The 14,943-nt window shown below is 35.6% G+C and overlaps 1 protein-coding gene across 5 annotated transcripts in view; it reads left to right on the top strand.

The window, feature by feature from the left end:
• Positions 1–14,943, top strand: part of atp2c1 (ATPase secretory pathway Ca2+ transporting 1) — an 87,421-nt gene that overhangs the window by 69,439 nt on the left and 3,039 nt on the right. For all 5 annotated transcript variants that reach the window (XM_087287694.1, XM_087287695.1, XM_087287698.1 and 2 more), the window contains 8 exons: positions 586–756; positions 2,452–2,549; positions 8,660–8,710; positions 8,795–8,961; positions 9,044–9,112; positions 10,507–10,623; positions 10,743–10,890; positions 14,559–14,654. In XM_087287694.1, coding sequence (XP_087143820.1) covers positions 586–756; positions 2,452–2,549; positions 8,660–8,710; positions 8,795–8,961; positions 9,044–9,112; positions 10,507–10,623; positions 10,743–10,890; positions 14,559–14,654 — 917 coding nt within the window. The remainder of the gene's footprint in view (positions 1–585; positions 757–2,451; positions 2,550–8,659; positions 8,711–8,794; positions 8,962–9,043; positions 9,113–10,506; positions 10,624–10,742; positions 10,891–14,558; positions 14,655–14,943) is intronic.

The raw sequence follows: 14,943 nt of genomic DNA, 5'->3' as shown, positions 1-14,943 counted from the left end.
CAAAATGGGGTCCAATCTGGTAAGGGTACCTAATATGTAAGTGGACAGGTTATTAATAATATGGTAGACATTAGCAACAAATTTCCAACATTTATTTAATAATGTTTCTTTGTGTGATATTTCATTTTTGGATAAACTGTTTTTAAGAAGGCTACTTATGTTTTGCTGAGTCACTGATACGGTAGCTTCTTTATGTAAAGCTCTGATGTCTTTTTCCTTCAAATCCCACAGCTTATACTATTCTTAAGAGCATTTCTGGTAAGGTCTGTGCATGGATCTCAACTCATTAATGCTTCTGTGCTGTGGCATAAAGTCACACAGTTTCCCAACCACGATCAAATCACACATAACTTTGAAATGACACAAAAACGTTCAGTGACACCCTGGCAAGGATTTTCCATCTTGCAGCTGTCCCGTCTGTCATTTGTCTTGTTTTGATAAGATTAAGTTGTCTCGGAGGACGTTGAAGAAGCGTTTCACATATTGACATTTCTCTCTATTAGTTTCTCTTGTAATTAAAGGCATTTTATAGAGGACTCGGTAATAAAATTGAGATGCTGATGCTGTTGTTTTGTCCTCTGGCAGTGCTGGCGTTTGCTTCTGGATCTGAGATGGGCTCTCTTACCTTCCTTGGGCTGGTGGGCATCATTGACCCTCCCAGAGCGGGAGTGAAGGAGGCGGTGGCCACGCTGATCAGCAGTGGAGTGGCCGTGAAGATGGTTACAGGCGATTCAGAAGAGACAGCGGTGGCAATTGGTGAGTCATTCAACCATGTTATTAATTTTATGTCTCATGCAATCTGTCGCATGTATCCCTCCATCTTTAACAATTTATGTTGTCATTTACAATTTAGGATGCTTTCACACTTAGTTCAGTTGCCTGGACCCAAACTAAGTTCGATTGTCCCCCCCCTCTTGCCACCTTTTCGGCTGGTTTGTGTTCACATTGTCTTTTTTCCTTCTGAACCTTGCATCATCAAGCTGCTGTTTTGTGTACAGCTGTGGCTAGGTGATGGCCAAGAAAACAAAGCACCAAAATGGAGACGTCCGCATATCACGATCATTCTGCTTTTACTAAATCTTTGGCTTTTGTTACCAAAAACCACAATACAGAACCACTTGCGTCTATCTGCCGCAATTTTTTTTTTAAATGTTCAGAATATTGCGCTATGTCTGCAGAAGTGGTTTTTGGTTGAGGAAAAGCAGACATTATCTCTGTTTGCACTGGGTCAGTTCCGCTTGTCACCAATGTAGATGATACACAGACACACACACACACACACACACACACACACACACACACACACACACACACACACACACACACACGAATGAACATTATGAAAACTAAAGTTTCTTGTACAGTTGGCGGTTCGCTTCCGTTCTGTGGTACGGCTGTATTAGAAGTGAACCGTACCAGAGTTTGCACAAACGATGTGAACGATGACCCGAGATCAGAAGACATCGTTTACACTAGCTAAACGTACCACACAAATCCGGGTGCGGATCAAAAGTGCTAGTGTGAAAGCATCCTTAAAATTCAAAACAAGAACATGATATAAATGCCAAGTTCAGCAGCTAATCATTCGGAATCAGCTGAGGTGATGAGGCAGCGAGACCTAGCTGTCACTCAAGTGGCCACGCCCTTAATTATGCAGACTTAATATAACTTAATATAAAAGAAACAAATGAATTATGAAAAAATGCACCCCCTGACAGTTGTCATGAAAGATAATATTAGCTATATAAACCAAAATCATTCTTTGTATCAGGCTGTACACACCTATTTTCTGCTGTAAAGTTGGCCATTTTAACAGTGGGCTCAATAGAAATCCGCTCTATTATGGAGCCAGGACTAGTGGAATTTCAATGAATTGCAGTTAGTTACTTCCGTATTAGCTTCACGAAAGAGAGCGGGAGGTTGCCGCTTGGCTTCAACTAGCATACTAAGAGCCATTAAAAAAATATAATTCAAGTAATGGGTGATTAAAAGTTCACTAGACATTATATAGCGCACTGTCCTATTTTATATAGCCTCCTGTCCCGTGAACACAGATCATCTTTTCATATCAGTCCATTTATTAGGAAATTAGTATTATCATTCATTCATGTCAATAAAGCAGCAAATCAATACATCACATAGCATTACACTTACCCAAGGCAAAGCATTCACTGTTAAAAAAAAAAAAAACTTTTAAATTAATGTTTAAAAAAATACACATTTTCATGCATTCTTGCTTTCATAATCACTAAATGTGTAGCTTTATATTATATACTGTATATTCCAATAAGCTGCAGGTCAATCAATAACAATCTAATGAAGCTTAATGGCTAAATAGAAAGTGTTTCAAATGATCAATAAAATATTATGGCAGCATCAAATCCATTGCAAACATCTGATGATTATTATGCCCTGTTCTCATCTGTTTAATCTGTTTGCTCTCTGCTACAGCCAGTCGACTGGGCCTCTACACCAAAGGTTCACAGTGTTTGTCTGGAGATGAAGTTGACCAGATGGACATCCAGCATCTCTCACAGATAGTGCACAGGGTATGAACACGCTTTCATTAACTCTAATCTCCTTCCAAAGCATTAAGATCCAAGAGGTCATCCGCTGGGTTTGGAATGGTTTCACGTCTACAGTATTCTTGGTTATTAGATGATACAAATGTGATAAAGTGATACTGGATTGAGTTTCTAACTCATTTTGGCCTCTAGCAATGTCTTTTTTTGTTTGTGTTTTCTTGGAAAGTGTAGTAACTCTATACTGTTCATAAGACTGTCATGACACCTTTATAATCATGATATGGCAATTTAGTCGAGGTCAAGAATAACATTAATGAAGCTGTTATAAAGTTCATGACAATTATAATGACCTCTGACAATCATTTTCGACAGATTTAGTACAAGTTATTTTGTCTTCATAATGTCAAGTTGTCATGATGAAGCCATCTTAAACAGTGTCATATTTGCATTTAAAAAGACATAATATATGACACAAGTGTCATATTTGTTGATTTCACCATAAGTGTTTGTCTCTGTCTGACCATTAAATTAGACTTTATTACACCAATACTTGCTAAAATTCCAAACAACAACAAATTTTAAACAACTAAATAACATTTCTGTTTTAATTTCATTAACTCTAATTCAGCTCTAATCTGCTTCTAAAACAATACGATCCAAAGAGCCCATAGCCGGGTTTGGGACTTGTTTAAGCATTCTTGATTATTAGCTGATGCAAATGTGAAAAAGTAAAAAGCCATTGCAACTAGATATGCATGATACTGGATTGACTTTTTAAACTCGTTTTACCCTCGAGGCGATGCCTTTATTTGTTTGGGTTTTCTTGGAACATGTAGGAACTCTATACTGTTGATAAGACTGTCATGACACCTTTATAATCATGACATGGCATTTTAGTTGAGGTCAAGAATAACATCAGTGAAGCTTTTATAAAATTCATGACACAGTTATAAGGTTTTCTTGACAATTATTTTTAACAGATTTAGGATAAGTTATTTTCTCTTCATAATGTCAAGTTTTCATGACAAAGACATCTTAAACAGTGTCATTTTTACATTTAAAATGACATAATTAAATTATACAAGTGCCATATTTGTTGATTTCACCACAAGTGTTTGAATCAGTCTGACCATTAAATTAAATCAGGCTTGTGACTTTATTACACCAATAAATGCTTGAATTCTAAACAACAGCAACAAATTCTAAACAACTAAATAACATTTTTGCATTAATTTCATCAACTCTAATTCAACTCTAATCTGCTTCCAAAGCAATACGATCCAAAGGGCCCGCAGCCGGGCTTGGCACTTTTTTCAGGTCCACAGTATTCTTGATTATTAGCTGATACAAATGTGAAAAATACAAAGCCATTGCAAACTAGAAATGCATGATACTGGATTGACTTTTTAAACTTATTTTACCCTCTAGACCAGGGATGTCATACTCAATTCCTGGAGGGCCGCAGCCCTGCACAGTTTAGTTCCAACCCTGATCCTACACACTTACATGTAGGTTTCAAACAAGCCTGAAGGACTCAATTAGTTTGATCAGGTGTCTTTAATTAGGGTTGGAACTAAACTGTGCAAGGCTGCGGCCCTCCAGTAATTGAGTTTGACATCCTTGCTCCAGGCATGTGATGCCTTTTTTGTTTGGGTTTTCTTGGAAAGTGTAGTAACTCTACGCTGTTCATAAGACTGTCATGACACATTTATAATCATTACATGGCATTTTACTTGAGGTCAAGAAAAACATTAATGAAGCTGTTATAAAATTTATGACAATTATAATGAGTTGCCATAAAGACATCTCTAACAATGGCATTTTTACATTTAAAATGACATAATCAAGAGATATTTGTGTCGTATTTGTTGATTTCACCGTAAGAGTTTGCCTCAGTCTGACCATTAAATCAAATCAGACTTGTTACTTTAGTACACCAATAAATGCTTATTCCTAACAACAACAAAAAAATTGAAACAACTAAATAATAGTTCTGTATTCATTTCATTAATTGAACTTTAATCTTGGAAAGTGTAGGAAATCTATACTGTTCATAAGGCTGTCATGACACCTTTATAATCATGACATGTCATTTAGCTGAGGTCAAGAAAAACATCAGTGAAGCTGTCATAAAATTTATGACAATTATAATGAAGATCTTTTTTGTTGTATTTATGACTAGTTGTTTTGTCTTAATAATGTCAAGTTGTCATGACAGAGACATCTTAAACTATGTCATTTTAATTTACAGCATTTAAATGACATAATTGAGCCATACAAGTGCCAGATTTGTTATTTTGCCATAAGCACTTGCCTCGGTCTGATTACAAAATCAAATCAGACTTGTGAATTTATTACACTAATAAATGCTCAAATTTTAAACAACTAAATGATATTTTTGTATCTTTAATTTATATCAGTGTATTATATTAGTGGCTGCTTTTAGGTGATATTTTAAAGAGAATGGATAATTAGAGCATAGGCCACAATTTCCATTTGTTTATTTTATTCCTTTATGTATTTTACTTTCATCTTACTGGTCTAAGGCCTACAGCGCCACCATATGACTAAATCATGATACTGTATTGGCGTAAGGAATGGATTATTAATAAATAATTTACTGAGTCTGATGGATGTTGTCGATTTAAAACAGTGAATCTAAATTATCATTAGAGGTGTAAAAATTAATATCTTGATTATAATGACCTAATTTAACAGTTAATATTGTCACATTTTCTTAAAATGATCTAAATGTTAAAAATAGATGTCACACACACTTGAGGAATTCCACCAAGTTTTGCATTTGGAAATGAATAAAGAACAAGTATAATTTGCTACTCTATATTTTTTGGCAAACAACACAAAAATGGATTCCTGCATTTGGATGTATTTATTTGTGTTTGCATTAATTTTTGCATTGTTTTTATGTTATAGGAACATTGTATTTGTTATTCAAGGTATTATTGTGCTTGCACTTGGAAAACTACCTCACAGGGATCTGTGGTTACCTTGTTTTTCACAAAACCAAATAAACTTATAAACTAAAAAGATTTGACAAAAATATTAAATTGCTATTTTTTTCTGACCAATTTTGAGATTTGAATTGTGATTTTAATTTTGTTAAGTCAATGTTAAACTCTGTATTCTCAATAATGTGCAGCACAAGCTTTAAGTAAAAGAGTGTACAACATACTTCAACTGTATATATAAATATACAAAGTCCGAATTATTAGCCCCCCTGTTTATTTTTCCCCAATTTCCATTAAACGGAGAGAAGATTTTTTTTAACACATTTCTAAACATAATAGTTTTAATAACTCATTTCTAATAACTGATTTATTTTATCTTTGCCATGATGACAGTAAATAATATTTGACTAGATATTTTTTTAAGACTAGGATTAGGTTAACTAGGCAGGAGAAGGTAATTAGGCAAATTATTGTATAATGATGGTTTGTTATGTAGACTATTAAAAAATAAATAGCTTAAAGTGGCTAATAATTTTGACCTTAAAATGTTTTTTTTTAAATTATTATTATAAACTGCTTTTCTTCTAGTTGAAATAAAACAAATTAGACTTTGTCCAGAAGAAAAAAACATTATTAGACATTCTGTAAAAATTTCTTTGCTCTGTTAAACATCATTTGGGGGAAAAAAAAGTTAAAAAGGGGCTAATTATTCTGACTTCAATTGTATATTTCGCTAATTGCAATGTTCAGGTTTTACAGCGAGTTTTTGAAATCACGATAATCAGTCGCAATGATAATGACCAGTATACAGACCAGTATCCCTGCTTCCATTCATGGCCAAGATTCTGGAGAAAGTAGTGTTCAATCAAGTCCTGGACTTTCTTACTCAAAACAATCTCATGGACAACAAGCAATCCGGCTTTAAGAAAGGCCACTCAACTGAGACTGCCCTGCTCTCGGTCGTGGAGGATCTCAGACTGGCTAAAGCAGACTCTAAATCATCAGTCCTCATTTTGCTGGACTTGTCAGCTGCTTTTGACACTGTCAACCACCAGATCCTGCTATCTACGCTTGAGTCACTGGGCGTTGCGGGCACTGTTATACAATGGTTCAGATCTTACCTCTCTGACAGGTCATTCAGGGTGTCTTGGAGGGGAGAGGTGTCCAACCTACAGCATCTAAACACTGGGGTACCTCAAGGCTCTGTTCTTGGGCCACTTCTCTTCTCCATCTACACATCATCTCTAGGACCAGTCATCCAGAGACATGGATTCTCCTACCACTGCTATGCTGATGATACCCAGCTATACCTCTCTTTTTATCCTGATGATCCCTCGGTTCCAGCTCGTATCTCAGCCTGCCTGTTGGATATTTCACACTGGATGAAAGATCATCATCTTCAGCTGAACCTCGCAAAAACGGAAATGCTTGTAGTTTCTGCCAACCCGACTCTACACCATAACTTTTCAATCCAGATGGATGGGGCAACCATTACTGCATCCAAAATGGTGAAAAGCCTTGGAGTAACGATTGATGACCAACTAAACTTCTCTGACCACATTTCTAGAACTGCTCGATCGTGCAGATTTGCACTCTATAACATCAGAAAGATCCGACCCTTCTTATCTGAACATGCAGCTCAACTCCTTGTTCAAGCTCTTGTTCTCTCCAAACTGGATTACTGCAACTCTCTACTAGCTGGGCTTCCAGCTAACTCTATCAAGCCTCTTCAACTGCTCCAGAATGCAGCAGCACGAGTTGTCTTCAATGAACCTAAACGAGCACATGTCACTCCGCTGCTAGTCCGTTTGCACTGGCTGCCAGTTGCTGCTCGCATCAAATTCAAAACTCTGATGTTTGCCTACAAAGTGACTTCTGGCCTAGCACCTTCTTATCTGCACTCACTTCTGCAGATCTATGTGCCCTCCAGAAACTTGCGTTCTGTGAATGAACGTCGCCTCGTGGTTCCATCCCAAAGAGGAAAAAAATCACTTTCGCGAACGCTCACGCTCAATCTGCCCAGTTGGTGGAATGAACTCCCTAACTGCATCAGAACAGCAGAGTCACTCGCTATTTTCAAGAAACGACTAAAAACTCAACTATTTAGTCTCCACTTCACTTCCTAATCTGCAATTGCCTATTTGAATATCACACTAACTGTACAAAAAAAAAAAAAAAAATTACTAACACTTCCCTTCTTAGACTTTACAGACCTGAAACTTGCCTTTAGTACTTATTCATTGTTGCTCTTAGTTGTGTAAATTGCTTCCTTGTCCTCATTTGTAAGTCGCTTTGGATAAAAGCGTCTGCTAAATGACTAAATGTAAATGTAAATGTAATGAATAATTGAAGCTGTTAGAAATATTATTATGGTTTAACTTGAAGCTGCTAATCATAACAGCACTAATCACAATACTGGTAAAAATTCATCTCAAGCAAACTGCTGACTTTACAAGTAATATCAGCATCATTTACCTTATTCGGGGTGTCCGCTGGGTCTTAAAGTCTAAAATGTTTCAATTTTAAAAATTACATTTTAAGCTTTAAAAAGTCTTAAATTCTCTGAAATATTGATTCGTAGGTCTTTAAAAGGGTCTTAATTTTCCAATGTCCATGTGAAGCTACCCAAACAACAAAAAACTTTTTACAAAACTCCATTTATAACTGTATTTACTAATATGGTTTTATTATCTTTCTCACAATAGCATTTGTAAGTTTTCCATGAGTTTATAGACCATATGTGGTGAGGAAACTGGCCTGTAAAGACCGTTGTTCATTTAGATTATTATAGTTTGTCAAAGAAAGTTTGTCAAAGAAAAGTTATATTAAAAAAAATGTGTATGTATGGTGAGCTTGTTTTGACACATTATTTTAGTACTCAAGTAATCATCTGCATGTATTTTATCATTTAAATGTGCATGTAAAAATCCTTAGATTTACTCCTGTATAAGTCTAAAATTTCTTTTATAATGTTCATAAAAAGGTCTTAAACTGTCTTAAGTTTGACTTGGTGAAACCTGCAGAAACCGTCTTATTTGGCTGATGCCGATATTCACATTTCAAGCAATGATCTGCAGGTCTTGAGCATTCTGATTATATTAAACATCCATAGTTGCAACAATGAGAGGTGTCATGTAAATTAATTTGTAACTCGTCTCTCTGCAGGTAGTTGTGTTCTACAGAGCCAGTCCTAGACACAAGTTAAAAATAGTCAAGGTAAGTGCATCAAACTGGTTGTTTGCAATCATATTATATAGTGTGTGTGTATGTTTTTTTTTTAAGTGCTCCTTCTGGCTTCAGTCTTTACAGAACATCGGTGCGGTTGTGGCCATGACAGGGGACGGTGTTAATGATGCAGTGGCTCTGAAGGCAGCAGACATCGGCGTGGCAATGGGTCAAACTGGCACTGATGTGTGCAAAGAGGCAGCAGACATGATCCTTGTGGACGACGACTTCCAGACCATCTTGTGAGCTTTTGTTCTTGTTTTCTGAGTGTACTGTTGATGTGACATTTGAGTTTATATGTCACTTGTTTCTCTTTCATTCCAGGTCTGCCATAGAAGAAGGGAAAGGGATTTACAACAACATTAAGAACTTTGTGCGCTTTCAGTTGAGCACGTGAGTATATTATAACTATATACATTTTAAGTTAGAATAAATAACTTTAATATTACCCCTGGCAAATTCTGACCTAAATAAGGCTGCACACTATATCGTTTCAGCATCGCAGTGGGCTAAGCTGCAATAGTCACATGGCAGGATCTACAATGTTGAGTTGGGATTGTAATAACCAGGAATCACAGTTTAACCCTAATAGAGTAAAAAGATTTTCATTTGGATGTTTTTAAGACCTGTGTCTAAGATATCAAGCGAATTTAAACCAAGAAAAGTTTGGATTTAACCAATATTAATTGAATTAAATTATTTATAAAATGTATACAATACAGTTCATTACAATATGTTATTTTACAATTAATATTGAATTTTCTATTCTTCAATGCTGAAATAAAAAAAAATCATTTATTTTTATTATTTGTGTTCTTTTGTATATATCTATGCTTGTAAATAGTTTTTATGTTTTGTGTAGATATATGATTTGTTTTCAAGTAGAGATATTTACGTAATTCTTTATGAAATTTTGGTCATTTTACAATATGAATTGCAGAAAAACTAAATATCACAATATCATTTATTTCAAATATCGTGCATCTCTTGGCTTAAAGTTGCTCTTATTTTAACCAGCAATTTATTTATTTATTTTTTGAACCGGAAATGCCTCCGGCTTCTCCCAAAAGATAAGAGGCCCAGCTGGGCCACTCGGCATTTCTGTGTGGAGTTTGCATGTTCTCCTCGTGTTTGCTTTGGTTTCCTCTGGGTGCTCCGGTTTCCCACACAGTCCAAAGACATGCAGTATTGGTGAATTGGATGAACTAAATTGGCTGCACTGTATGAGTGTGTGTGTGTGAATGAAAGAGTGTATGGGTGTTTCCCAGTACTGGGTTGCGGCTGGAAGGGCATCCACTGCATAAAACATATGCTGGAATAGTTGACGGTTTATTCCCCTGATCAATAAGGGAGTACTCCGAAGGGAAATGAAAAAAAATAATATAAAATATTAGTTTTTGTTTACATTTTAACTAAATTAATCTGCGGTATGAATAATATTGGGCTTGACTATATACAGTATATAGCATACACACACAATTATAATTATAGTTTTAAAACTTTATAATGTTTAATCTTTTTTTAGTCTGCAAACTGTTGGGGTTTTTACCTATTTATCAGCGAGACAATTTTAATCTTAAATGGCCAAAATAAAACAAAAAAGACTTTCTCTAGAAGAACGAATATTATTAGAAATACTGTGAAAATGTCTTTGCTCCGTTAAACATCACTTGAGAAATATTTGAAAAATACTAAATATTTCACAGGATCTCTAATAATTTTGCCCTCATGTGATATGCATTATTCTCATCCTGGAACTGAACCATTTCTTTGCTGAATCTCTTTAGGAGCATCGCTGCCCTCACCCTCATCTCGCTGGCGACGCTTTTGAACTTCCCCACCCCTCTGAATGCCATGCAAATCCTCTGGATCAACATCATCATGGACGGCCCGCCAGCCCAGAGGTAACAAACTGACCACAAACACATTTATAACCACCAAAGTGCAGGACAGCAAATGTTAGTTCAAGAGCGCTGAAATTTGCTTGTGTCAGAGTAACAACAAACTTAAATTATTTTCCTAGTTTGGGAGTGGAGCCTGTGGACTGGGACGTGATCAGGAAACCCCCGCGTAATGTCCGGGACAGCATCATCACGCGCAGTCTGATAGTGAAAATCCTGGTGTCGGCCTTCATCATCGTCTGCGGGACGCTGTTTGTGTTCTGGAGAGAAGTACGCAATACTCATGTGATGCAGGCATTTGTGTCCTGCTTTGTTTTTCATTTGTGTTCCATTTGTAGTCAAAACAGGCCTTTAGGAAAATGACTAAACCATTTGTTTACCCTGTCCTTGTTTTAGTTTGAGGCATCATGCGATTTTGATTATATATGAGCTTTGTTGTTGTCTACTTGAGAATTAATATCAAGCCAGTGCCATTACTCTGCTCAGCCTCTAATTGGTTTGAAACGCTTTAAAAGAGAAATGATTAAGGTTGTTTTTCCTCTGGGTAAAGTGGCATTGAATCTGTTCTGGAAGATAATGAAGTTCAAAATAATGAACGTTCAATCTAATGAAATAATTCAGGGTTTATACGGGTGCTGGAAATCCTTGAAAATGCTTTGATTTAGTCTCCGTTTTCAAGGATTGTTTTTACGCGCTTAAAAATGTTATTGCTTTGCCTTCATAATAGTTTACTATACCAAATAGGTAATAATTATTAACTACACTGAAAAAAATATTTTGTAAACAATTTATATGTGTTGACTTTAAACAAAGATTAAATTCAGTAATGTTCAATAGAGCTGTGAACCTACACTAGTCTCACGGTTCGGTTACGATTATCATGCCATCTATTCGGTTCAATTCGGTGCATCACGGTGCATTGACGGTGCTTTCCATACACGGTTTTAAATTTTCTTCACAGCATCATTTCTTGTATTAAAATGTATGAATATATTTATATTTATATACTATTTGTAATACAATTTTGTCATTTAATACAAACAGTCAGATATATAAACTGTAACTTTAAAAAAAACGAGCATTAAGCAAATAATATAAACAAATATAAATATCCAGCCCAATTTCTGATCCTTGTCTAGTTCTCTTACACCCCTTTGATTAGTCACACCCTCAAAAAAAACGGTTGCGATTGGCTCTTGCGCGCTGCGTTCTTCACAGATGAGTGATACTGATAAGCGGCAGGCGGCATCGGCGATCTCACAGCTGATGTATTATTGACACGGTGGAGAAAACTCTGCAGACACGCGCTCGTTTCTGTATGCAAAAGTAAAGCTGTAAAACAGCCGTTAAGAGAAGAAAAGCCACGCCAGCAGGTCAAATGGGCCAAGGTGTGTGTGTGAGAAAGAGAGAGAGAGACAGAGCGAGAGAGAGAGAGAGAAATGGAGTAGGCTACTTTCATTCTCTCGATCTCAGTGAAATAGGGGCTATTGTTGTATATGTCAGTGAAAGACTGATCCAGCAAACACACACAGTGAAATTGTGCACAGTTTATGAGTTTTAAGTAGTTAAAGCGCTGTAAATACTCGCGATCGCCTCCCTCGCGACAGCGCATATGAGGTAAATGACGTCAGTAATAACCGGTTATGATTATTACTGAACCGATACCGAATTGTTCGTGGCTGCATCGCAGTGCACTAAAGAAACGATTAATTTTGACACCCCTAATGTTTAACCGAAATAGTTTGTTTACATTTAGCCCAAATAAATGGTTTACTACCACCTCTTAAACATAAAAAAAGAAATGTAAATCCAACCAATCATCTTTGAATAATTTTTTCAGTGTATTTAAATAAAATAAATAGTTTTGCTTTTGCATTAAATTAAAACTCTACAGTCTGCACATGTACCCGTAGCGTAATCTGCCTGTTTTTATTTTATTTATTTGAAGTAAATTAAATAAAAGATATATGAAAGACACAGATTAAGATGAATTGCATATAAGAGAGTAAATAACCATTAGTGTTGGACTTGGGACAAGCATGCCATCAAAAAATTTCCTTTGAATACTCTCCTATGCTATTGTATACTGTAATAAATAGCATATGTATATAAATATGTACACCATGACTCAAATATCCAAGCAAAATTCTATATTATTGTCAATAGGCAAAACAGTTCTAGTTTACGACTCTGACAAATGTGCTGGTATAACTCCAAACTGCATCTGACGCATCAATCTCTCTGTAATGCTTAAATATATTAACACCAACCTTTAGGTACACCATTGTTACACACTGACCACAAAGCATCCAATTTACAACTTTGTCACCTATTGGTCAAAAGTTATAAGCCAATAAATCGTTCATACATTTAATGTTTTCATGATTTTCTGATATTTTCAGTACTTCAAAGGAATTAAAAAATCTTCGTTTGATGCTGCTTACTAACCTTGTTGCTTTTGGCCTCTGGACTGCTTTACTCATTCTGGCTCAGCATTGCTTGACCCCTTAATGGCTGCTTGTTATATTCTGTAATTAGATGGCAAATAGATGAAATTATATGATATATATATACATTTTCCACCTCACCTGATTCATATCCCCGCATTTCCTTCATCTTCTGCGTCTTCTTGGCTCAATACCTTGTCTTTGAAAGTGGTGATATTTTCAACAGTGCGTGGGCGACCACTCTCCACCACATGACATACTGATCTACTGCAATACATTTTCGCCGACAAGTAATCCAATCCACCTTTTGTCCAGTTTGTAGTCAGAAATTCTTGAAGAAAACATGAAGCACTGTAGCATTTCAGTTCTCGTAAACCTTTGATCAAACTCGTATCTTCATTCGAAAACACCATTTTTATTTAGGCTGTACGCAACTAAAAACAAATCTGCATTATTTAGGGTTTCTGCAGGTTCTTAAAGTCTTCAAATGTCTTAAATTTACTGAAATGATGTGTTGTTGGTTTAAATCTTAATTTTCCTTTATTCATGTATTGCTACGCAATCTGTCCAAACCCAATCACCAACAATCATCTCAATAAAACTTTGAACTTTTTATTTTTAAAGCGTTTTATAAGTAATTTTTAACTCTATTTATCGTAATGGTTTGATTATTTTCCTTCCTGTAACATTTGTTTAAAAGTTCTCCATGTATTTACTGCTGAGGACACTGACCTGGACAGATTGTTGTGCATAGATTTAGTTTATTGTAGTTTTTAAAACTTTAAAAACATTTGTTCATTTTTTATTATCATTAATATTATTTTAAAGAAAGTTTATATTATTATACAAGTAGAGCTTGCTTGTTTTTACACAATATTTAAAATATTTAGCAAAGAAATAAAATCTAAAATATATATTTTTTTATTATTAATGTATTATTAAATCTATTCAATTTTTAATTTTTTTGAGAGGGCAATTAAAATCTTTTCCATCTGGGCCATTTGAAAAATTCCTTTATGGGCCTAAAATTTAATTTATAATGGTCTTAAAAATGTCTTTAAAAGTCTTAAATTTATCTGTGAAACCTGCAGAAACCCTCTCATTGCGTCATCGCCAAGGGGAGTAAATAAAAGAATTATGCTAATGGACAGATTGCGCTGTTATTCCTGTAAGAAAATTAGTCATTGTTATTCCTGTAGTAGGATAAGCAGCCTTATTTTTGTTTGATAAATTATTATTTGGGTATTGTTTGTTTGTTTTGAGACACTGTAGTTTACTACAGTTGTAAAGTGCTGGAAAATGCACCTAGAAAGTGATAAAAAAATTGCTTAAATTTGACTTTGGAAAAGGTAGAAATCAGAATAATTGCCTCCTGAAAACTAGAAGAATAGTGGAAAAAAAGTTTAATGAAGCCTTAAAAATGTCTTAGATTTTTGGTGTTTTGTTTATTTTTTGTTTACTTTGTTCTAATTAAAATGTTTTCCCCCCCAGCTGCGGGACAATGAGATCACTCCACGGGACACCACCATGACGTTCACCTGTTTTGTGTTCTTCGATATGTTCAACGCTCTCAGTTCCAGATCACAGGTATAAAAAAACAGACATCAAAAAGTCCTTCATTTTCTTTCGGCTTCGTCCCTTTATTAATCTGGGGTCGCCACAGCGGAATGAACCGCCAACTTATCCACTATAATGATACAGTGGATGCCCTTCCAGCTGCAACCCAGCACTGGAAAACACACAAACACGCTAATTCACACTTATACACTACAGTCAATTTAGTTTCTTCCATTTACCTATAGCGCATATATTTGGGGTAAACTGGAGCACATGGAGGAAACCCACACCAACATGGGGAGAACATGCAAACTCAGAA

This window comes from Danio rerio, chromosome 16 (assembly GCF_052040795.2).
Source record: "Danio rerio strain M-AB ecotype USA chromosome 16, GRCz13ab, whole genome shotgun sequence".
Taxonomy (NCBI): domain Eukaryota; kingdom Metazoa; phylum Chordata; class Actinopteri; order Cypriniformes; family Danionidae; genus Danio; species Danio rerio.
The sequence above is the reverse complement of the archived record's forward strand: the minus strand, read 5'-3'. Positions and strand labels throughout refer to the sequence as shown.